Here is a 26,256-nt window from a genome sequence, read left to right as displayed (position 1 = left end):
TATGATTGCCTTGCGGATGGAATAGCTACTCTGTTTATATTCAGACATATTCCCAGACCTCTTTCCATGGTTAAACGCGGTGGATCGCGCTTTCAGTTTTGCACAAATGCCACCATCCATCCACGGTTTCTGGTTAGGGTAGGTTTTAATAGTCACAGCGTGTACAACATCTCCAATGCACCTCTTTATAAACGCACTCACGAGTCAGCGTATAGGTCGATGTTGTTCTCTGAGGCTGACTGGAACATATTCCAGTCGCCGTGATCAAAACAATCTTGAAGCGTGGCTTCCACTTCGTCGGACCAGCGTTGAATGGTTCTCGTCACTAGTACATCCTGTTTGAGTTTTTGCCTATAAGACGGAAGGAGCAGGATGGTGTCATGGCCGGATTTGCGATGGGAGGGAGGGGGAGGGCTTTGTATGCATCACGGAAGTTAGAGTAGCAGTGGCCGAGTGTGTTGCGCATGAGTGTAGCGCAATCAATATGCTGTAGGAATTTAGGTAGACTTGTTCTCAAATTTGCTTTAGTAAAATCCCCAGCTTCAATAAATTCAGCCTCAGAATGTATGGTTTCCAGTTTGCATATAGTCGAGTGAAGTTCCTTGATGGCCGTCTTGGTGTCTGCTTGAGGGGGAATGTACACAGCTGTGACTATAACTGACGAGAATTCTCTAGAGAGGAAAATGGCTGGCACTTGATTGTAAGGAATTCTAGATCGGGTGAGCAGAAGGACTTGAGTTCCTGTATGTTGTTATGATTACACCATGAGTCGTTAATCATAACGCATACACCCCCGCCATTCCTTTTCCAAGAGAGGTGTTTATCTCTGTCGGCGTGATGCATGGAGAAGCGCGGTGGCTGAACCGTTTCCGACAACATATCCCGAGAGAGCCAGAAAATGTTACAATCTCTGATGTCTCTCTGGAAGTCAACCCTTGCTCAAATTTCATCTGGCCAGGTGGCAGCTTTGTCTGCCCCTTTTATGGCGTCATTGTTTTGGATTGCCTACTGGAATTAGCTCCATTGTCCTGGGTGGTGGTCCGAACAGAGGATCCACTTCGGGAAAGTCATATTCCTGATCGTAATGTTGGTAAGTTGACGTTGCTCTTATATCCAATAGTTCTTCCCGGCTGTATGTAATAAGACTTAAGATTTCCTGGGGTAACGATGTAGGAAATAATACATAAAAAAACAAAAAACTGCATAGTTTCCTAAGAACTCGAAGCTAGTCGACCATCTCTGTTGGCGCCATACTGCTTGTCGTGGTGTCATTATTTAAATGGTCCCCGAGGTCCTAATGCCTGTCTGCTTCAAAAGCTGGCTATTTGGGTGGTCCCGCTTAACCCGGAAGCCAGCAGCACCAAGTGTCAGAGGAAACACTAACGACCAAGGCCCAACTCCCCTGATTGCTCAGTTTGGTCGAGCGGCCGTCTCTAGGAAGAGTCTTGGTGGTTCCAAACTTCTTCCATTTAACAATGATGGAGCCCACTGTGTTCTTGGGGACCTTCAATGCTGCAGAAATGTTTTGGTACCCTTCCCCAGATTTGTGCCTAGACAATTCCTTCGACCTCATGGCTTGGTTTTTGCTCTGACATGGGCTGTCAACTGTGGGACCTCATATAGACAGGTGTGTACCTTTCCAAATCATGTCCAGTCAATTGAATTTACCACAGGTGGACTCATATCAAGTTGTAGAAACATCTCAAGGATGATCAATGGAAACAGGATGAGATGTTTGTTTATTTAATCAATTTTAGAATAATGCTGTGAGTTAACAAAATGTGGAAAAAGTCAAGGGGTCTGAATACTTTCCAAAGGCACTGTATTTTCATAACTGTACATTATATTGACAGTAGCAAGAGCAACATCAGCACAATGCCTTCTCATGTTCGTTACATCAGTCTTTGATTTTGCCTTTGCATTACATAAATCAGCCCCTTATACTTAACATTAGCTATAATAAATTATAACCATTATTACTCTTTTATGGTTAGCTCCGTCAACTTCCATCAGCACTCATTCTTGCCTTAACTCTTGCAGCATCAATCTACCATTCACATCTTTACAGTAGCAGGACCAGAGTTGGTCATTTACCTTTACAACCGTGTGTCACCCCCTGACAATAGAGAGCTTTTTATTCTCTATGTTGGTTAGGTCGGGGTGTGACTCGGGTGGGTCATCTAGGTTATTATATTTCTATGTTGGCCTGGTATGGTTCCCAATCAGAGGCAGCTGTTTATCGTTGTCTCTGATTGGGGATCATATTTAGGCAGCCATTTCCCCTTTGTGCTTTGTGGGATCTTGACTATGTTTAGTTGCCTGTGAGCACTATTGTAGCGTCACGTTTCGTTTTGCGATTTATTGTTTTCTTTGAGTTTCACTTCTTAATATAGCGGATGGAACCATACCACGCTGCAGCTTGGTCCACTCATTATAACGATCGTGACACCGTGACATCTTCAATGTGTTACTGTGACCAGGGCTGTTGCGGTTACCGTATTACCGCCACACCAGCAGTCATGAGTCATGACCGCAGTAAAATTCAATTGACCGTTGAGTCACGGTAATCTCCTCATTTGCATTCTGGATATGCATTGGTCGTACCCAACTCGCTAATGATCATCAGGTCACTAGTGGCCTGGTACTCATGGCTCTATTGTCCCTATAACCACTCCGACATCATTGCAAATTCAATCAGACATTACATCAAACACTTAACATCAAAAAAGGATGTGCTTTTAAAACTCACCTCGCTGTGATTGATCAATTTGATGAAAGAAGTTGAACAACAGGTTGAAACTGAGTGAAAAACATGGTCATTCTGGATGTTGTTTCAAAGACTAACACAATGAAATGGACTGCACTTTCTAAGGTGATGATGAATTAAAACCCCCATATGCATATTAGAGCTTATGCATAGGCTTATATATGAGCCTAAGCCCCCCCCCCCCCCCCCCAAAAAATAACTGAATTAAAATAATGTTTGTGCCATTGTACAATGCATAGCCTACTGCATATTATGCACAGCAGGAAACATAAGGAAACACTGATTTAAGTAATCGCCTTTGAGTGTGGACTGTGTTGTTAAGCATACTGGATGGACTTTTTACCTACCTTATGCAACTGCTCCAAACTTTCTATCCATGAGTCTGGGAGAGAACGTATAGGCCTAGGCGATGCTGTTAGTTCATTGATTGTTTATTGATTGTGCAGGGAGTTTTACAGTGAATTTGTAGTTGACTTTTAATAACCTAGTAATAGGGAATTTTTTCTATTTTCATAATTATTAGGCAGACATATTTCCTTTAGCTACAGAATATCTCACCACCATGCGTTTCCATTTCCTCCCCTCTCTCCTTCGTTCCTTTCTTGAGTGTGCAGAGTTTAGTGAAATATGTTTCGTTGCTCTCGATGTTCCCGAAAGATTTCACTTGGTTTCCCAAATTGGATGGAGAGCCCATGGCATACAGAGTTTGGGCCGACTATCACCTGTCACGCAGCTAAAGGCTGCATGCTCCTCAAACAGTGGTTGATGTGTGGAGTGAAATAACCGGAGTAGCCTCCCTGCATGAGTGAAAAACGAAACAGCAGGAAAGTAGCCTCCATTCGCTATTCCAGTGCATATGGATGACATGTATTTTTCCCCTACCCCTCTTCCTGCCCATTTGACAATGGGCCATTCTAAATGTAAAAAAAGTTATATTATTAAACACATGATGAAATTGAGAATAGTCTGATGAGTGAAAATATGATCACTCGATGTTGAGAGAACAGCTTGTGCAGCCTAATGCAAGGAACAGAGCGAAACCTTTTTTGATATCTTTTTCAAATAATCAATAGCCTATAGTGGCATCATGCAGCACATATACAGTAGGTTTTGATTTCTAAGACATTATAAGGTTTGTATCATTCCCTACTAAAGTTGCCAAATAACTCTAAATCTAGCGTATAGGACCTGTTTCAAATTATCTCTTTTACGATCAACATAGCCACTTCATATACACACTCGCTCCGGAATGGGAAAATATCCTTTCTATTTTATTCAACCAAGTTCAATTATATTCATCTTACTATAAAATCATAGAATATAAAATAATGGCACGGGACTTATAATCATATCGTGTCTGCTAAATGAACAAGTCTACAGCCTATGGCATTGCACATAGTCAGATAACATACAGTAAGTTGGCCAACTCATATTCTGTTATTCTGAGATACATTTTCTTCATATCATAATGTTTCTTTAGACCAAACTAAAATAAATAATGGATTTATTGTGATGGTGTATATTAAATTGATGTATTCTAGACGTTCCCGAAAGCGCGCATCAGCAGCTTGTATGCGTGGAGGTCTGGAGAGTCTAAACGTGTTTATTTTAATTAACGGTGAATTACCATGAGACCGGCAGTCTTTTGCATGTTTATAACCGGCTGACAAAATGTCATGACCACCACAGCCTTAACTGTGACTCTAAGTTTGGAGACTTCTGTTGGACCTCAGCCCCCCACTGAGTGTGCTGCAGAGAGGGCAAGCAGGCTTTTAGACCAAGGACGTTGTACAAGAGTCATGACGTATGCCCCAACCCCCAAAGCAAATTACAGAAGTAGATTAACACTTGCTTTGGTTGCAGTTCTAACAATTTGTGCATTCATTTATCATCCATTGTATCAGAGTTATACAAATCTCATTGCTGGTATGGTAAATTAGCTTTGAGTTTGTCAACAGAACACACACAACCCTGCACCTTTATCTCTGAGCACCCACATTTCAGAAGGCATATCAATGAGTTGAAAGTGTTTTTTGAAAGCATCCTCAGCTCAGCAGGTGCTACTTTTGGGCTGGGTAGGAAACAAACCCACTCGATTTCTTATCTTGCCAGCATTGATCGGACCCCTCTCATGCACGATGAAGCTTCGTGGCTCAGCAAGCTGCCATTGTCTGGCTGGAGACAGAGTCGTTAGAGAAAAAGCATACATGCAAAGAAGAAGGGGCTTCTGATGATTTCTCACTTCAACAATTGAAAACAGAGAAATGACCGCCACAGGGGTGTCTGTAATGCATCTTACATTTCAGCTTTTCCTAATAGTATGATAGCATCAGGATATCCCTAGCCAGAGTCATTTCTGCATGTTGGATAGCTACTGTACATACTCTGGTTAACCAGTTAAAATTATATGGTTCACAGAGGTTCAGGGAAACATAGATCAAAATGGATATTCAATTAGGGGTTGCAAATGTGATGACATGCCAAGATATAAGCTTTTGTGGATTTTGGTTGTGCAACATTTTGTTGCATGTAATAAATGTTTTAGGATGGATGTTTAATTTTTGATCTTAAGGCTAGTTTGAATGAGTTTGTGCTGAATAAATATGTTAATGGCAGAGATCCAGAGAGTCAAAGTGCACTGTAAAACATTTCCTGTAGAATTACAGTAACTTACTGGCAGAAATTGGCCAGTAAGTTACCGTGATTTATTTTACAGTAATCCAATGTACAGTACCAATTTTTTTTACTGTAATTAAATTTCCAGTATATTACTGGAATTACCCCACGCAGGGAAATATTACCCGGTGTTCTTTGCAATTTTTATATTTACATTTTGGCCATTTAGCGGGCAAGTTTACAGTCAAACAAGGTTCAAACAAGGATGATAAAAAAAACACATCACAGTCAAAGCAAGTAAAAAGTTTATGTAACCGTTACTGAAAATGTTGTAGGTAAGGATACATTGGTCTTCAGAATAATAGCAACTACAACAAGATATCTTATGACATACAGTGCCTTCGGAAAGTATTCAGACCACTTGACTTTTTCCACATTTTGTTACATTACAGCCTTATTGTAAAATGTTTAAAATTAAAAGTTTTCATCAATCTACACACAATACCCCATAATGACAAAGCGAAAACAGGTTTTTAGACAGTTTTGCACATTTAAAAATAAATACAAATAAATACCTTATTTACATAAGTATTCAGACCCTTTGCTATGTGAATCAAAATTGAGCTCAGGTGTTTCCTGTTTCCATTGATCATCCTTGAGATGTTTCTATAACTTGATTGGAGGCCACTTGTGGTAAATTCAATTGATTGGACATGATTTGGAAAGGCACACAACTGTCTATATAAGGTCCCACAGTTGACAGCCCATGTCAGAGCAAAAACCAAGCCATGATGTCGAAGGAATTGTCCGTAGAGCTCAGAGACAGGATTGTGTCGAGGCACAGTGTCACGTTCTGACCTTAGTTCCTATGTTATGTCTTTATTTTTTGTTTGGTCAGGGCGTGAGTTGGGGTGGGCATTCTATGTTGGTTTTTATATGTTTTGTTCTATTGTTCATTTTCTATGTGTTTGGCCTAGTATGGTTCTCAATCAGAGGCAGGTGTCAGTCGTTGTCTCTGATTGGGAGCCATATTTAGGTAGCCTGTTTTTCATTGTGTTTTGTGGGTGATTATATTTTCAGTTCTGTGTTTTTGTTTCACCGTACAGGATTGTTCGTTTGTCGTTTTCTTGTTTTTGTTCAGTGTTCATTTATTTCGTATTAAATCAATATGGACACTTACCACGCTGCGCATTGGTTCTCCTCTTCTTCCAACCACGACAAGCGTTACACACAGATCTGGGGAAGGGTACCAAAAAATATCTGCAGCATTAAAGATCCCCAAGAACACAGTTGCCATCATTCTTAAATGGAAGAAGTTAGGAACCACCAAGAATCTTCCTAGAGCTGGCCGCCCGGCAAAACTGAGCAATCGAGGGAGAAGGGCCTTGGTCAGGGAGCTGACCAAAAACCTGATGGTCACTCTGAAAGAGCTCCAGAGTTCCTCTGTGGAGATGGGAGAACCTTCTAGGACAACCATCTCTGCAGCACTCCATCAACCAGGCCTTTATGGTAGAGTGGCCAGATGGAAGCCACTCCTCAGTAAAATGCACATGACAGCCTGCTTGGTGTTTGCCAAAAGGCACCTAAAGACTCTCAGACCATGAGAAACAAAATTCTCTGGTCTGATGAAACCAAGATTGAACTCATTGGCCTGTATACCAAGCGTCATGTCTGGAGGAAACCTGGCTCCGTCCCTACGGTGAAGCATGGTGGTGGCAGCATCATGATGTGGGGATGTTTTTCAGCGGCAGGGACTGGGAGACAGGATGGACGGATCGAGGGAAAGATGAACGGAGCAAAGTACAGAGAGATCTTTGATGAAAACCTACTCCAGAGCGCTCAGGACGTCAGACTGGGGCTAAGGTTCACCTTCCAACAGGACACACAGACAAGACAACGCAGGACTGGCTTTGGGACATGTCTCTGAATGTCCTTGAGAGACCCAGCCAGAACCTGGATTTTAACCTGATCGAATATCACTGGAGAGACCTGAAAATAGCTGTGCAGCAACGCTACCCATTCAACCTGACAGAGCTTGAGATGATCTGCAGAGTAGAATGGGAGAAACTCCCCAAATATATGTGTGCCAAGCTTGTAGCGTCATACCCAAGAAGAATCGAGGCTGTAATCGCTGCCAAAGGTGTTCCAACAAAGTACTGAGTAAATGGTCTGAATTCTTATGTAAATGTCATATTGAAGTTTTTTATTTTTAATACATTTGTAAAAATAAATCTAAAAAAAATGTTTTTGCTTTGTCATTATGGGGTATTGTGTGTAGATTGAAGAGAAAAAAACAACAATTTAATCAATTTTAGAATAATGCTGTAATGTAACAAAATGTGGAAAAATTCAAGGAGTCTGAATACTTTCTGAATGCACTGTATCTCTGACTATCTCTGTATAGTGTCAATACAAAACTGAGATATTCACGGTATCTTGATGCCAGAGCAATGAAACACAGTGCAATACAGTAAAATGTACTATTGAACTGTAAGAAAATAAAATCTACAGTATTGTACTGTAATTACAAGTGATTACAGCAAGCAGGCTGGCTGTATGAATTTGCTTATTGATGAATGATAGGTGTTTTATATCACTTGCACTTCTAGAGGCCTAAATAAAGGCTTACAAACTGGCTGTGATTACAAATAGACATGGTTAAATATTCATCCATTAAAAGATTTTAAGAACTGCTATCAATGTTCCCTATATACATTTGATTGTTGCGGAACTACTACCACTACCACATATCACTTAAATTGCACCCACTATATTTACAGATATTCAGACATCCTTTTGTTCAAGATAAAACTCTGTTGACAGTAGTGGAAGTCAGAAGATATTAACATGGCTGGAGGAGGCATACATTTCAGTGATCTGGAGTATTCTGTTGTTGTCGAGCAATCCTACCTTAAGCTCTCATGGTGTGGGATGCTTCGGAATCTTCACGGTTATGAGAGTTGTGTGAGGACATTACTCATTTATCTTTGCAATATTCTACCGTGAAGTCACTTAATAATTCATGATCCAGTTGACATGTTATCCATAGGAGACCAAATAGCTCTGACTTCAAAAAACACTGTCTGTGTGAATAAAGAGATATAAATTGATGTGGTAGACAAAATAAAGCCAATAATACAGGTTGAGGTTGTATGGTTGAGAGCTCTGAGCTTGTGTTTGTACCAACAGACAAAGCTTGAAACAGAAAGGTATAGGTTGTGTAAAGAATGATAGTTTATGCATTTTATTCAGTGTATATTCTTATAAAAAAACATCCATCCAGTAAAAGATAGGTAATTAGTCCGATTTTAACATATATATGGATGAAAAGTTGATCATATGAAAGCCTCTACTTTCAAAATGCATAGCTTTTGATGATAATATCATTATGAACCATCAGAAACATCTGTTTGAAAGTAAACACTGGCTCCGCTCTCAGTGAATCTGTCACAATTCTTAGACTCGTTGTGTTAGACTGCAAATTCTAATTTGAATCTCATATTAATTTGCCATAATGTACTTAAAGTTTCTAAGAATGTGGGTGTCTCTATTCCATTGCTAATAAGAACTTAAAAAGTATAACAATTCACATCTGTACAATAAGTGTTACCGTTAGGGAGCTGGCTTGTTATTTTTCAACAGCATCATTAGTGTTGTAGTAGTGGAAATAGATTGAGAAACTCTTAAAAGCCAAAAATGGTAATGTGTTAGTGCTTTTCCATTTATAGGGTAAAGTAGAAAACCACCCCATATTATTGATATTCTGATCAGTAACTTGGATAACAATTGATTTTATGGAATCATCTATCTATTTAATTGCAACGGGTAAATATGTTGACAGTTTTATTGATGAGGTAACTTCATTCCTGAAGCTGATAAGGCTGGATCAGGGAGTCGCTGAGTCTGGGAATGAATCTTCATTTGTAGTCTGTCTAGCCCTTAAATGTCTCTTTCAGGGGCTCCTCATCCTTCACTAATAGGGTGCCTCCCTCCACCCTCTATCCCACATTCCTCCATCCCTCTTAATACAGCGCTTTCATTCTACTGTTGTAATCTTCTCAAACTAAGCTCTTTTAAATCACCATAACACCCCTTTCATGCCTCAAGAATGATCAAATTCATACCAATGTATTCACACAGGGTTGAGATTCACACAGGATCTTTATAGCTACAGTTAGAGAGCAAGTAAGTACCCAGCCCCAACCCCCTGTTTAACACAGACAAATCTACAAAATTAAGAATCACTGTATATTGATGCCTGGCACATTAAATACTTACAACAATAAGAGAGCTTCACCTTGCACTTTCAACACTAGCCTAACACTTTTCCAGCTGGCACTTGAGAGGATGCAAATGATTTGAGTCTTCCACTGGACCTTCTCCAAGTAAATAGATTAGTTAAAGTTAATGACCATCCAGAAGACAGGAAGTAATTGGCTCTATTTTCTAAACTGCTCCGGTTCATTTTTTTGTGTATGACAATGTCCAGCAGATTGGGACTTTTGGAATCTATAAAGGTCATGTAATTGATAGACCATTCATCTCTACAACGGCTTGCGAAAGTATTCACCCACCTTGGCATTTTTCCTATTTTGTTGCCTTTCAACCTGGAATTAAAATTGATTTTGGGGGGGTGGTGGTGTTATTTGATTTACACAACATGCCTACCACTTTGAAGAAGCAAAATATTTTCATTTTGAAACAAACAAGAAATAAGACAAAGACAAAAAATGAAAACTTGAGCATAGATAACTACCCCCCCCCCCCCAAAGTCAATACTTTGTAGAGCCTCCTTTTGCAGAAATTACAGCTGCAATTATCTTGGGGTATGTCTCAAAAGCTTGGCATATCTAGCCACAGGGATTTTTGCCAATTCTTCAAGGCAAAACTGCTCCAGCTCCTTCAAGTTGGAGGGGTTCCGCTGGTGTACAGCAATCTTTATTAAGTCATACCACAGGTTCTCAATTGGATTGAGGTCTGGGCTTTGATTAGGCCATTCCAATACATTTAAATGTTTCCCCTTAAATCACTCGAGTGTTGCTTTATCAGTATGCTTAGGGTCATTGTCCTGCTGGAAGGTGAACCTCCATCCCAGTCTCAAATCTCTGGAAGACTGAAACAGGTTTCCCTCAAGAATTTCCCTGTATTTAGCGCCATCCATCATGCTTCACTGTGATGATGTTCTCGGGGTGATGAAAGGTGTTGGGTTTGCACCAGACATAGCGTTTTCCTTGATGGTGTAACGATGTTCATCTGAGGAAGAAGGAGGAGACCAAAGCGCAGCGTGGTACATGTTCATGATGTTTAATATAACCTGAACACTGAAACAAAAAACAAAAATGGAACAAAACACAACAGTTCTGTCAGGTATACACACAAAACAGAAAACAACTACCCACAAAACACAGGTGGGAAAAGGCTACCTAAGTTTGGTCCTCAATCAGAGACAACGATAGACAGCTGCCTCTGATTGAGAACCACACCCGGCCAAACACATAGAAATAGACAACATAGAACAAAAAAATAGAATGCCCAGGTGTATGTAAACTCATGCCATGACCAACCAAAATAGAGACATAAAAAGGATCTCTAAGGTCAGGGCGTGACAGATGGCCAAAAATATAAATTTTAGTCTCATCTGACCAGAGTACCTTCTTCCATATGTTTGGGGAGTCACCCACATGCCTTTTGGCGAACAACAAACATGTGTCACGTTCGTCGTAGTAATCGGACCAGGGCGCAGCTTGCGTAGAGTTCCACATCTTTTAATAAACAGAAACTCACCAAACAAAACAACAAAAGCACAAACGAAACGTGACGCTACTGGTGTGCACACAGGCAACTATCTGTAGACAAGATCCCACAAACACAATGGGGGAAAATGGCTACCTAAATATGATCCCCAATCAGAGACAACGATAAACAGCTGTCTCTGATTGGGAAGCATACCAGGCCAACAAAAACCATTAATCACCTAGATGTTGGTGGTGATGATCCAGTTCAGTGACATCTAGACGTCCGGTGACGTAGACCTCCGGAGCTGGTGAACGGATTGTGCAGAAGTACTGGGGGAATCCGTGACACAACCTTTACCTTTACACAGAAGATGCAACATTCTCATGCAGAATGAAGCCTTGACAAGGCCTCATAAATTGGTTTGGGATTAGTTTATGTGTGTGGAGGTTTGACAAGTGTCCATATTAAGGCTGCTGTTGTAAAATTGATGATGCACTCCTCCTAAGGCCATCCTGCTCAAACCACTTCCAATGATAAAATAGCAACAGGTGCAAGTTTGAAAATGAGGTAGTCAAAAGTGATTTTTTCCCCCTTATTTTGAATTTTAGGCTTATTTACCAGAATTGTGAAATACTGCATAATATGCAACTCATTACTTCAAGTCCCACCAACGTGTCAGATGATATGATGCATGGAAGTGTTACATTATCAAAGGGTTGTATATTACTTGTATTTTCTAAAGATGCTTGCTGAGATGGGAATTGTGTTCTCTTTTGTAGGTGATTCTAATGCTAACTAAGTACTTTGACTTCAGCCTTGGCAGTGTTACAGAGAGCTCTCTATGGAGGTAAGGAGGGGTTAAATTCATCTTTGTTGATTTCTCTCTGGCTTTGGTGTTCATGTTTAGGGCCACTAGTCTTTCTAGAGCATGTGACCATGGGCCTGAGTGATTGCCTATCACATTTTTAGGAAAACTAATGACCCTTCTCATGTTGAATGTTGGTTATATAGGTAACTGCCAAAATAGAGACAGACACGGTCGCTCTGTTTCTAGCTCCTAGCCAACTTTATTTTTTGTTATTTCTTACATTATATGCTCAGAACGTCTCTTGTATTATTACCTAGAGCTAACTTTGGATATTAAATCGGCGGTCACCCATCAGTATTACAACCAGAAATTTGACTTCCCTGAAATGGATGCTGTTTGTTTGAACTGCCCAAGGCAGCTCCATTCATCCCGGGGTCTGCACCAAAACGCTGACGAGTAAGAGGAAGAAGAAGTGGGGCCCTAGTCAGACTCAGGCGGCATGCATTACCATCCACCGGTTTCAAGTATATTACTCGCTAACGTTCAGTCCCTGGACATTAAAGTAGACGAGCTCAGGGCGAGGATCTCCTTTCAGAGAGACATCAGGGACTGTAACATACTCTGTTTTATGGAATCATGGCTCTCTCCTGATATATTGTCCCCATCCGTCAGTTGGCTTCTCCGTCCATCATGCAGACAGTAAGAAAGAATTTTCAGGGAAAAAGAATGGTGGAGGAGTATGTTTTATGATTAACAACTTATGTAAACATACAGGAAAAGAAGTCCTTTTGGTCTCCCGATCTGGAATACCTCACCATCAAATGACTGCATAAACTCCCGAGATAACTTTCTTCATCATCACTGCCGTGTATGTTCCCCCCCAAGCTGACACGGCAATGGCTTTCAGGGAACAACACTGGACTTTGTGCAAACTGGAAACCACATATTCTGAGGGTACATTTATTGTAGCTAGGGACTTTAATAAAGGAAATCTGAGGAAAATTCTAGCAACACATCTTCTGTGATACTCGTGCATCGAACCCAGGACGTATCCCAAGCTGCATCCACAGAGCATGTGCACATCAGCTGGCTGGAGTGTTTACAGACATCTTCAATCTCTCCCTATCCCAGTATATTGTCCCCACTTGCTTCAAGATGGCCACCATTGTTTCTGTACCCAAGAAAGCAAAGTGTGCTGTTCATTGACTACAGCTCAGCCTTCGATGCTATAGTGCCCTCCAAGCTCATCACTAAGCTCAGGGCCCTGGGTCTGAACTCCACCCTGTAAAACTGCCCCTACACTTCCTGAGGTCGATCCCAGGTGGGGAAGGTAGGCAACAACACCTCCGCAAATCTGATAATCAACACTGGGCCCCACAGGAGTGCTTTCTCAGCCCCCTCCTGTGCTCCTTGTTCACCCATGACTGCATGGCCGCGCTTGTCTCCAACTCAATCATCAAGTTTGCTGGCGACACAACAGTGGTAGGCCTGATTATCAACAACAACAAGAGAGCCTACAGGGAGGAGGTGAGAGCCCTGGCAGAGTAGTACCTGGAAAATAACCTCTCCCTCAATGTCAACAAAATGAAGGAGCTGATCACTGAAAACAGGAGACAGCAGAGAAAGCACGCCCCCATCCACAGATATGGGGCCGCAATGGAGTGGGTCAAAAGCTTCAAGTTCCTCAGCGTGCACATCACTAAAGACCTGAAATAGTCCCTCCATGCTGACAGCGAGGTGAAGGCGCAACAGCGCCTCTTCAACCTCATTGGGCTGAAGAAATTTGACTTGGCCCTTAAGACCCTCACTAACTTTTACGGATGCACCATAGAGAGCATTCTGTCGGGCTGGCAACTGCAAAGTCTGCAACCAAAGGGCTCTCCATAGGGTGATGCGGTCAGCCAAACGCATCACCGGGGGCACACTGCCTGCCCTCCAGGACATTTACAGCACCTGATGTCACAGGAAGGCCAAGAAGATCATGAAGGACCTCAGCCACCTGAGCCACGGCCTATTCACCCCGCTACTATCTAAAAGACGAAGACAGTACAGGTGCACCAAAGCTGGGACCGAGAGATTGTGAAACAGCTTCTATCTCCAGACCATCAGAATGCTAAACAGTCATCACTAGCCGGCCCCCGCCCGGTACTCTGCCCTGAACCTTAGACACTGTCATTAGCCGGCTACCATCCGCTACTCTACCCTGTTCCTTAGAGACTGCTGCTCTATAGAGTAATTTAACACTGGTCACTTCAAAAATGTGAACATACTGTTTTACCCACTTACCCACTGACATATGTACACTATTTCTACAAAAGTACTGTATATTTTTTTTACTTTTTGGATTATTTGTGTATTGTTTTGTATTGCTAGATATTACTGCCCTGATAGAAAACACAAGCATTTCACTGCAATAACATCGGCAAATTGATGTACGCAATCAATAAACTCTATTTTTATAAGAGACTAGGAAGCAGAGAGCTAAGAAACAGAGACTGTACAACTGGAATGTTTTGTTCAAATATTGCAAACTAGTACAGTACTGTATGTTACTGAATGTAGCATATTACACTTGAAGTATTTCTGACAACCAGAAAATGCACATTGGAAATGTGAAATATAGATACTTCTGTAAATGGTTTATGACTCCATACATCTAATTTTTCTAATATGATTATGTAACTGTATCCAACTCCACCACAGTTGTTATCAATCTAGTTTTTTTAAATGTTGGTACTGAGATACAGGGTTGATATTTATAATGTTCATTATGGTGTCAACATTTTAGGAGACTTGAATACGGAATGTTTTACTTTGACTACAAATCATATAATTCCCCTGCATATATCCATGTTTATTCTGATAATGAAACAGTTCTCTATTCAACTGGCAAATTGTGTTGTATTATTTCCTGTTTTAATTTTCTGCTTGTCTGCATAGCCATAGGTTTTATCATTGATATTGCTCCGTGCTCTCATTCTCACCATTAACAGAAGCAAAACACAATTTTGTTAATCCCATAATTGAATTCTAGGTCAACAGACTATGGAACCACGTATGAGAAACTTAATGAAAAGGTTGGACCAAAAACCATACTAAGCTACTTGTACGTGAGTCCGAATAACAAACGAAAGGTATGTCCTCGTACATGTATCTTATCATTTACCAATACCATAACCATATCTGTTTGCTGTCCTTAAACCTTACAAAAAAACACATGTCAAATTTGCAGTTTCGTATATGAAAGCATATTTTCAAATAGCATACTAAATGTTAATCCGGGACACTCAAATCAGATTCGTATGTTACATACTGTATGGTAAGGTTACAGAAGATAGAAGGTTACTTCAGGCAAAAAAATGAAAGTATGGTGGTTGGGTAGGAGTATAACGCGAATGTCTAACAACACAATCTGTTCCAATCTCATCACGGACATCTTTAGCATTTTAGCTAATTATCAACTTTGAAACTACTTAGCATGTTAGCTAACCATTCCCCTAACCTTAACCCTTTAACCTAACTCCTAACCCTAACCTTAACATTTACATTTAAGTCATTTAGCAGACGCTCTTATCCAGAGCGACTTACAAATTGGAAAGTTCATACATATTCATCCTGGTCCCCCCGTGGGAATTGAACCCTGGTCCCCCCATGGGAATTGAACCCACAACCCTGGCGTTGCAAGCACCATGCTCTACCAACTGAGCCACACGAGACCATTAACCCCTAACCCTATACCCTAGCTAATGTTAGCCACCTAGCTAACAGCATTGGAATTCATAACATATCATATGTTTTGCAATTTTGTAACATATCATATGAATTGTAATTGTAACATATGATACAAAATGGATGATGGACATCCACAAATGAATACATAGCATACAAAACGTAACATATCATGCTATTTTGAGTGTCCCGGATTTACATTTACTATGTTACATCTACCCCTGAGTCCAGGTGTACATTTCACATGTGACACTACCTGTATTAAATTTAGAGTTCACATGTTAACACAACTTTTTCACGTGAGAAAAAAAACATGTTTTCACCTCATGTGAATTGCAGTTGCACATTTTACATTTGCGGTTTCACAAGTTGAATTGCAAGTACATGTGAAAATCGATCACATGTGAAAACCAAATTTGCAGTTTCACATGTAGGAAAACTACACATGTGAAAATCAAATTTTCACATGTGGAATTGAAAATTCACATGTGGTGGTGAAATAGTGTTATTCTCCTCACATGTGAACAGGTAGTGTTAACATGTTGCAGTAACAATGTTTCCACATATGGAATTGCAAATTCTGTAATGCCATTCTGTAAAATGGTAACTTAGCCTACCTGAGTATAATAAATCAGGTGTGTTAAAAAATTATTATTTATTATTTCTGAGCCATCCATTTGGAGTGTATTGCTGCAGGCACCTGCCTCTCTTCTTAATACATTGGTCATTGACCTACAGTATTGAAGAAGCCCAGTGAAAAGAACAGAGAAGCTAGCACTCCGTAACTCAAGTTAACTTTTTGTAAATTTAGTGCCCTATTTGTTTTTATATCGCATTGTCTGTAAACGTTAAAAATACACTGAAAACTTCCAAAATACATCATCTATACAGCTAAAAACAACAATGCAATGTCAAAAAAAGTTGGGTGTGTTTATCAATTTCCCTGATTTTGCTAACTGTTACTTTGGACAAAATCAAAACGGCAATATTATTTGAATGCTTTTTGCAAAGAAATCTGAAATGACAGCTCAATTTGAACAAATTATGAAATAGCGAATAATCATGATTAATTACAGCAAATCCTGTGATAAACTTGATCATATTTTTTATTCATTTGATAGCTCTAGTTCACAATGCACATGTGAAAGTGTGCACATGTGAAAGTGGTCATTTAATGAGGTAGCCCGCCTGTGACTTCAAAATTGTCCCTCTTTGTCAAAGGGTCGAGACGTTGGCTTCTCCAGGGTTCTAATCCCGGCAGTTACAAAAGCACACATGTGAAATGTATAATAAGTATCACGTGAAATATTGGTTAACCACATGTATCTGAGTCATGTGAAAATTCACATGTCTGAAAACCATGTGTCTGTTTTTCCCACATTACATTTTTCACGTGATTTCTTCACGTGTAAAATGTATGTGAAATGTCACACACGTCCGAAAACCATATGTGTCTTAGTAGTCAAAATTTCACGTAGCATTACATTTTTCAAGTGATTTGTTCACACATGTCCGAAAACCATACGTGTTCTTTTGCATGTATTCTATTCCCGTGATTTTTTAATGTGTTTTTTCTTAAAGGGAAAACTCATAACAATAGTAAAATTAGCAAGTTTAATCATTACGGACATGAATGGATAATGATAAATATTGCTAAATGTTGTGATTTACAAATCTCTCCTTTCGTCTCCTGACCCGTCCTCTCTCATCTCAGATCATGTTACTGACCGACCCGGAGGTGGAGAGCAGCCTGCTCATTAGTCTTGATGAGGGCGCATCCTATCAGAGGTACCACTTAGCCTTCGACATCCTCAGCCTCCTCTTCCATCCCGAGCAGGAGGACTGGATCCTGGCTTACGGCCATGACCAGAAGGTAAAGAGAATCCGGTCAATTATAACTGAGGAGTGAGGAGGGGGGAGAAAACACACACAACTTGATTGAGGTAAGTGTCTTGTTAATTCCAGTGAGTCTATTGACCTTATTGGCTTTAACAATATGTTTACTTCAACCGTAGCTGTGTGCTCCACACTTCTGCCTGTTCTTTCATTAGCATCATTGTCTCCCAGTGGGGAAAGCACCTCCCACCTCTTAGTAGCCGACACATCAATGTGCTCTGTTAAGAGTAGTGTACTTCACATCAAGAGACATCTGTCACCCAAGCCATGACGACTGTGGCCAAAGTCTAGACATCTCACCACATGTTCTTCCAAACAGGCCACACGGTCTGGCTTGAGAGTCCAAACTAGAGATGTGTTAGTTAATGTCCCAAACAGGAGACTGAGACCACACTTATTATTCTCAAGGAGAACCCAACTGTTTGTTTAACTCAACATAACAGAGATCAAACTCTCCCTCCCATCCTGCTACTGAAAGACTTGAGAGAGAGTATGAGAGAGAGTGCAGTCAAAGGCTGAGAAGTAAGATAAATGATTTTGGGGAGAGATGAGATGCTTTATTGAGAGACATCAATATGGTCGAAATGAAGAAGCTGGGGAGAAGTTATCCCTGAGTTTACTCCATATCTTTATGTTAATATAAATGTGTGATTCTTTTCCTCTCTGTATGGTTTCCTTCTTCTGTTTCTGCTTTTATATTAATTCATTTATTTGCTGTATTTTACTGTGCAATAGTATTGTACAAAACAATTGTATTGCACAACAGTTCCCTATGTGTGATGTGCTCTCAGATTAAGTAAAAGTGTTATCATATGAGTTGGGCTGAGAGCTGAAAAGACTTTTGAGAGCTTGGATAACAGCCCTAATCTGCTGAAAGAGGGAAGCCAATAGCATAATGCAAAGGGATGATACTGATGGTTAAGTGTGTCATTTTATAATGTCAATTAGGGAAAAATCCTATGGCCATAGACAGGTACCACTGGGAGCCAAAACGAGCATGGCATTTAAAAAAATCTGTCTCTCGCTATCTCTCTCTCTCTCTCTCTCAAATAGTCATAAGGCATTAATTCATGAACTCTACTTCAAATATAAAGTACTATTTTCAAGCCTGCTTTAAAGATTCAGCTGTACAGCACTCATAACAAAAACAATCAAAGTCCTCTGAAGTGCAGTGAAAAAACAAAGCAATATAATTGAAATGTTGAATGATCATCCATGAGACATACGTAGATGACAGTCCCTAAAATGGAGGGAGAGAATTCTCCAGGTCTAATGTTTCCTCCATTTGAACTCTTAGTTGTAACTCTGGAATAAAATGTTATTCTTTCTCTTCTGATTTTTTAAACTATAGGATGTTCCTTTCTTGCAGCTCTACGTCTCTGTTGAATTTGGAAGAAGATGGCAGCTCGTGCATGAGAGTGTAGTCCCCAACAGATTTTACTGGTGAGAGTAAAAATCTCTTTCTATCATCATTGGACACATACTTCAAGTCTCTGTAATACAATATTCATACAAAGTACCACTCTTTCCTCTACTGACAGCATTTTGAACTGATAGCCCATTAGAATTGACACAATTAATTTAATCTCAAGAAGTACCTGCTAGTACCTGAGTTGAACTCAATAGATGGCATATACAGTGGCTTGTGAAAGTATTCACCCCCCTTGGCAATTTTCCTATTTTGTTGCCTTACAACCTGGCATTAAAATTGATTTTTGGGGGGTTTGTATCATTTGATTTACACAACATGCCTACCACCATCATGAAACAAACAAGAAATAAGACAAAAAAACTGAAACTTGAGCGTGCATAACAATTCATCACCCCCCCCCAAAGTCAATACTTTGTAGAGCCACCTTTTGCAGCAATTACAGCTTCAAGTATCTTGGGGTATGTCTCTATAAGCTTGGCACATCTAGCCACTGGGATTTTTGCGCATTCTTCAAGGCAAAACTGCTCCAGCTCCTTCACGTTCGATGGGTTCCGCTGGTGTACAGCAATATTTAAGTCATACCACAGATTCTCAATTGGATTGAGAATCAGTTTCAAATCTCTGGAAGACTGAAAAAGGTTTCCCTCAAGAATTTTCCTGTATTTAGCGCAATTCATCATTCCTTCAATTTTGACCAGTTTCCCAGTCCCTGTCGATGGAAAACATTCCCATAGCATGATGTTGCCTCCACCATGCTTCACTGTGGGGACGGGGTGGTGAGAGGTGGGTTTGCACCACACATAGCGTTTTCCTTGATGGCCAAAAAGCTTAATTTTAGTCTCATCTGACCAGAGTACCTACTATATGTTTGGGGAGTCTCCCACATGCCTTTTGGCGAACACCAAATGTGTTTGCTTATTTTTTCTTTAAGCAATGGCTTTTTTTCTGGCCACTCTTCCATAAAGCCCAGCTCTGTGGAGTGTACGACTTAAAGTGGTCCTATGGACAGATACTCCAATCTCCGCTGTGGAGCTTTGCATCTTCTTCAGGGTTATCTTTGGTCTCTTTGTTGCCTCTCTGATTAATGCCCTCCTTGCCTGGTCTGTAAGTTCTGGTGGGCGGCCCTCTCTTGGCAGGTTTGTTGTGGTGCCATATTCTTTCCATTTTTTAATAATGGATTTAATGGTGCTTCGTGGGATGTTCAAAGTTTCAGATATTTTTTTATAATCCAACCCTGATCGGTCCTTCTCCATAACTTTGTCCCTGATCTGTTTGGAGAGCTCCTTGGTCTTCATGGTACCGCTTGCTTGGTGGTGTTGCGGACTCTGGGGCCTTTCAGAACAGGTTTTTCAAAATACATTTTAACTCAGTTTTTCACATTACCTGACAGTTAGGATCACCACTTTATTTTAAGAATGTGAAATGTCAGAATAATATTTGAGAGAATTATTTATTTTTTATTTATTTCCCAGTGGCTCAGAATTAGTATTTGGTAGCATTGTCTTTAAATTGTTTAACTTGGGTCAAACGTTTCGGTTAGCCTTCTACAAGCTTCCCACAATAAGTTGGGTGAATTTTGGCCCTTTCCTCCTGACAGAGCTGGTGTAACTGAGTCATGTTTGTAGGCCTCCTTGCTCGCACACGATTTTTCAGTTCTGCCCCAAATTCTCTATAGGATTGAGGTCAGGGCTTGGGATGGCCACTCCAATACCTTGACTTTGTTGTCCTTAAGCCATTTTGCCATGACTTTGGAAGTATGCTTGTGGTCATTGTCCATTTGGACCCATTTGCCACGAAGCTTTAACTTCCTGACTGATGTCTTGAGATGTTGCTTCAATAAATCTACATATTTTCCTCCCTCATGATGCCATCTAGTTTGTGAGGTGCACCAGATCCTCCTGCAGCAAAGCACCCCCACAACATGATGCTGCCAACCCCGTGCTTTACGGTTGGGATGGTGTTCTTCAGCTTGCAATCCCCCCCCTTTTCCTCCAAACATAACGATTGTCATTATGGACAAACAGTTCTATTTTTGTTTCATCAGACCAGTGGACATTTCTCCAAAAAGTATTATCTTTGGCCCCATGTGCAGTTGCAAACCGTAGTCTGGCTTTTATTATGGCGGTTTTGGAGCAATGGCTTCTTCCTTGCTGAGCGGCCTTTCAGGTTATGTCGATATAGGACTCATTTTACTGTGGCTATAGATACTTTTGTACCTGTTTCCTCCAGCATCTTCACAAGGTCCTTTGCTGTTGTTCTGGGATTGATTTGCACTTTTCGCACCAAAGTACGTTCATCTCCAGGAGACAGAACGCGTTTCCTTCATGAGCAGTATGACGGCTGCGTGGTCCAATGGTGTTCATACTTGCGTACTACTGTTTGTACAGATGCACGTGGTACCTTCAGGCGTTTGGAAATTGCTCCCAAAGATGAACCAAACTTGTGGAGGTCTACAATTTTTTTTTCTGGGGTCTTGGCTGATTTATTTTGATTTTCCCATGATGTCAAGTAAAGAGGCACTGAGTTTGAAGGTAGGCCTTGAAATAAATCCACAGGAACACCTCCAATTAACTCAAATGATGTCAATTAACCTATCAGAAGCTTCTAAAGCCATGACTTTCCAAGCTGTTTAAAGGCACAGTCAACTTAGTGTATGTAAACTTCTGACCCACTGGAATTGTGATACAGTGAATTATAAGTGAAATAATCTGTCTGTAAACAATTGTTGGGAAAATGACTTGTGCCATTCACAAAGTAGATGTCCTAACCAACTTGCCAAAACTGTAGTTTGTTAAAAAGAAGTTTGTGGATTGGTTGAAAAACACGTTTTAATGACTCCAACCTAAGTGTATGCAAACTTCCAACTTCAACTGTATATATACTGAAATCATGTGACACTTGGATTGCACACAGGTGGACTTTATTTAACTAATTATGTGACTTCTTAAGGTAATTGGTTGCACCAGATCTTATTTAGGGGCTTCGCAGCAATGGGGGTGAATACATATTTTTTTTAACTTCACCTTTTTTGGACTATTTTGTGTTTGTGCATTAAATGAAATCCAAATAAAAATCTATTTAAATTACAGGTTATAATGCAACAAAATAGGAAAATGCCAAGGGGGATGAATACTTTTGCAAGGCACTGTAGTAGATACAAGTATGGTCCTGATGAACACATGAATAATTTAAAAATATATTTGTACACTCTTTTTTCAAGTTCCAACTGTTGTGCTTAAGAAATAATGTATTTAGTAATGGTCTCTAATCTACATTATTTGCAAGACATATAGTAACTTAAGGCAGTAGTGCCTGTTGCCAGATAATTATAATATTAATGTGTTTTTGCTAAACATAATAATTTTTATTTTACAAGGAAGCAAGGGAGATTAATACTTTTTGGGTGATCAGGTAGATTTGAATGTTTTGATGAATAACACCATTAGGACAACATAATCTCTTAAAGTGGATAACTCAATTAGAATACCTTAATACGTTCATATTTCACATTTACTAATATTGGGACTAAAATTAGACAAAAACATATTTCACAAACTTTGTCACTTGCGAACAAATGATGATGAATTTCTTTTTAGCCCAAAACAGGAGCAAAAGAAAGATGCAGTAGAAACAATGTACCATCAAGTTAAAGCCATTATTGGCCTCTTGTTCTAAACAGTTGATATATTTTCCCTAAGATTTCCTTGTGGAGATGATACAACAGTAGAGCTGGATGCAATATTGAGTAATACATTTGTTTCTTAATTAGTCATGGGATGAATTCATACTAGTTTACAATTACTTATCAACCTGTGGTAACATTGGTAACATATTTACAGTATGTGTGTGTTGTGTATGGAGGTACAGTATATTTACAGGTTGTGTGTGTTGTGTATGGAGGTACAGTATATTTACAGGTTGTGTGTGTTGTGTATGGAGGTACAGTATATTTACAGGTTGTGTGTGTTGTGTATAGAGGTACAGTATATTTACAGGTTGTGTGTGTTGTGTATGGAGGTACAGTATATTTACAGGTTGTGTGTGTTGTGTATGGAGGTACAGTATATTTACAGGTTGTGTGTGTTGTGTATGGAGGTACAGTATATTTACAGGTTGTGTGTGTTGTGTATAGAGGTACAGTATATTTACAGGATGTGTGTGTTGTGTATGGAGGTACAGTATATTTACAGGTTGTGTGTGTTGTGTATAGAGGTACAGTATATTTACAGGTTGTGTGTGTTGTGTATGGAGGTACAGTATATTTACAGGTTGTGTGTGTTGTGTATGGAGGTACAGTATATTTACAGGTTGTGTGTGTTGTGTATGGAGGTACAGTATATTTACAGGTTGTGCGTATAGAGGTTGTGCATATGGTTGTTTAGCAACAATACCTACTGTACACGTGCTCAACTAGGGGGCAAAACGGTGTTGGCTTAGATTGTTGACATGTTTTAACTATATTTAGTCTCCAAATGTTTGTTGAAAACGTAAATACATTTGCACAATGAGCACTTGTTGTCTCTCAAATACATTGTTACAGTTGTCGGTTAGCTAGCTAGCAAATTTGATCCATGTTAGCATTGAAAGGAATCCACTCAAGACAAGACATTGTATCAAGAACACGATAAAACTAGCTGAAACGAGCCACATACGATTCCCCACATGGCTGCTTTTTATATTGTTGCTCGCTATCTGACCGTTCAGAATCATAACAAAGCACGGCTTCTATAGACGGGAATATTACATTCAGGTAGGGCATGCATATTTCGTTAAGGACAAAATACAGGTAATATTTTCAGTTAATTTACACTTCAAATATTTTGCTGCTCCACATACTGCAGTTTATGTTACATTAGCCTCAACTTGGCAGAGTTGCACCATCAACCTGACAACGAGTAGCATAGCTCACACAATGCAGGCATGTAGTCCATACGTTCCAGAGTGATAGAAGAAAATAGAAGGAGCCTATTTAAGAACATGTGGCTCCTGTTCTCCAATAGACGATGATGAAGTATTTGACAGAAAGTCCATTAAAAAAAGATGGAGCTGAAAGACAATTACGGAGTGCTGAGGGAAGCAAGATGGGCCCTTTTTTTTATTATGTCTCAGACACTGACACACTATGGAATGTGAGGAGAAACACATCTTCTTCCACACTTAGCTGCTATTAATGCAACAAGTGGTCACACTTGTCATTCCACACTTAACCACTGCCTCCCAGTCGTGGCTCTTTTGAAAGAGCATGAAATGGCTCCGAGGCACCTTCCCCTTGAATTACCACACAGGCCCAGTGGTTGATGGGAAATGTTTGTTGTCATTGTTATATTTTCAAGGAGAAAGGGATCAACGTTTCATGCAGCTAGGTTCCCTATTATAATTTAATTTAATCAAAATGGAAATCCTTTAAATGTTTTCCAAAATGACTTTGTCCTCTCTAGAAAGCTGATGTTTTAATAGCGCGATTGAACAAAGGGGTTGACATTTGTAAATGACTGTCTCTGGTCACTCATTTGTTTTATGACTTTGCGGAGCACTGTCACAGGATCCTTTTGGAATAGATGAGAATAAACAGAATGATTATTCATGTTTCCCGTACAGTTTGAGCTCAGCGTGCCTTTCTTCATCTTGTTAAACAGATGATTTATTTAATCCCAAGGCACGCCTACAGTATACTCTTCAATTAACATATCATATCTGGATCATGAGATAAATTCACACATCATTGACGAAAATGTTCAAATCATGAATTAACTGATACTACTACAAATCCACAAAAACTTACCATATGATGCACATATCATAATTGGATAGATGTTTTGCTATATGCCTCAGTTGTCTCTCCTGTCCCCACAGGTCAAAATTGGGTTTGGACAAAGAGCCAGGAATGATTCACTTGGAGACCAGTGTTTCTGACAGACGTGAGTCATCATCACATCTAGGATATCTTATTTGAGGACTTTATTATAGGGATTCTTGGGATCATTTTCACACAAGTGACATTTTCTATCTGCTAAACAGCCTTTACAGCAGGGTTCCCCAACGGGCAGCCAACGGGGCAGACTTGCAGTCTACAAATTGTTTGTTATTTTATCCAGCCCCCCAACTATCCGCTCAGGAAAAAAAACTGCCTGTGTCTTAATCTAGTTGATGATCCCTGCTTTACAGGGTGCTGGCTTATGTTGACTCCAATGCTTCCCACAGTTGTGACAAGTTGGCTGGATGTCCTTTGGGTGGTGAACCATTCTTGATTCACACGGGAAACTGTTGAGCATGGAAAACCCAGCAACGTTGCAGTTCTTGACACACTCAAACCGGTGCGCCTGGCACATACTGCCATACCCGTTCAAAGGCACTTTGTCTTGCCTATTCACCCTCTGAATGGCACACATAAACGATCCATGTCTCAACTGTCTCAAGACTTCTCATCTCCTCCACTTCATCTACACTGATTGAAGTGGATTGAACAAGTGACATCAATAAGGGATCATAGCTTTCGCTTGGATTCACCTGGTCAGTTTATGACATAGAAAGAGCAGGTGTTCTTCTAGTACAGTACATTATTCAAACGCAGAAGGTGCAATTTCAGAATTGGGTAGGACATCATCAGTTCCTCTCGTCATGTTAGTCACTGCATACCTTAGAGAGCTATTTATAATTTCTAAGAAATGTCCAGATCAACTAGCCCATGTCAGCTAATGCTTTTTTATTTAGGTTTTTTAGCCCATAGATATTGTCGTAATTTTTTTCTCACTGAAATATCACATGAATACACAGTAAACATAGCAAAATGTATAGAATTGCAAGAAGATTTGCTTTAAAATGACAAAATGTTCTTTGCACACCATAACAAAATGTGTAGAATTAAAGGAAATAAGCTTTAAACTGCAAAATTCTCCCCACCAACAAGAGGAGTGTGAACAGTTTGTGTCATGAACAGGGGTTGTGCCCATATAGATAGACATGGCCCGTGTGCACGCAGGGGGGCGCGGGATGTTCCCCAATGCTGGAAGGGGGGGGGGGACTCCCGAGTGAAAAGGTTTGTGAACCCCTGATGTAAGGGGCAATTGGTCGGACTGGGCTCTTAAGTTGGACGGAGTGTTGAGAACGTCTGTTCCTTAAGGGCTCCAGTGTTAATGTCTTGTTCCTGAGGAGAATGGCTCATTTGGCTGTAGGTAACACGCAGGGACACTCATTCCATCTCTGTTAATAGTGGAAATAGAAATTGGCTTCCCTGCTTTTCCGCTTTCTACTATCAATGCAATTAATGCTAGA

General features: G+C 40.1%; 1 protein-coding gene across 2 annotated transcripts in view; it reads left to right on the top strand.

Annotated features, from left to right (window-relative positions):
• The window catches only part of LOC129857438 (VPS10 domain-containing receptor SorCS1-like), an 89,444-nt gene that overhangs the window by 11,017 nt on the left and 52,171 nt on the right, over window positions 1-26,256 (top strand). For both annotated transcript variants that reach the window (XM_055925697.1, XM_055925687.1), the window contains exons 2-6: window positions 11,899-11,966; window positions 14,962-15,061; window positions 17,371-17,529; window positions 18,922-18,995; window positions 24,838-24,902. In XM_055925697.1, coding sequence (XP_055781672.1) covers window positions 11,899-11,966; window positions 14,962-15,061; window positions 17,371-17,529; window positions 18,922-18,995; window positions 24,838-24,902 — 466 coding nt within the window. The remainder of the gene's footprint in view (window positions 1-11,898; window positions 11,967-14,961; window positions 15,062-17,370; window positions 17,530-18,921; window positions 18,996-24,837; window positions 24,903-26,256) is intronic.

Source organism: Salvelinus fontinalis, chromosome 1 (assembly GCF_029448725.1).
Source record: "Salvelinus fontinalis isolate EN_2023a chromosome 1, ASM2944872v1, whole genome shotgun sequence".
NCBI lineage: Eukaryota > Metazoa > Chordata > Actinopteri > Salmoniformes > Salmonidae > Salvelinus > Salvelinus fontinalis.
Note: the sequence above shows the minus strand (reverse complement) of the source record. Positions and strands in the feature narration are given on the sequence as shown.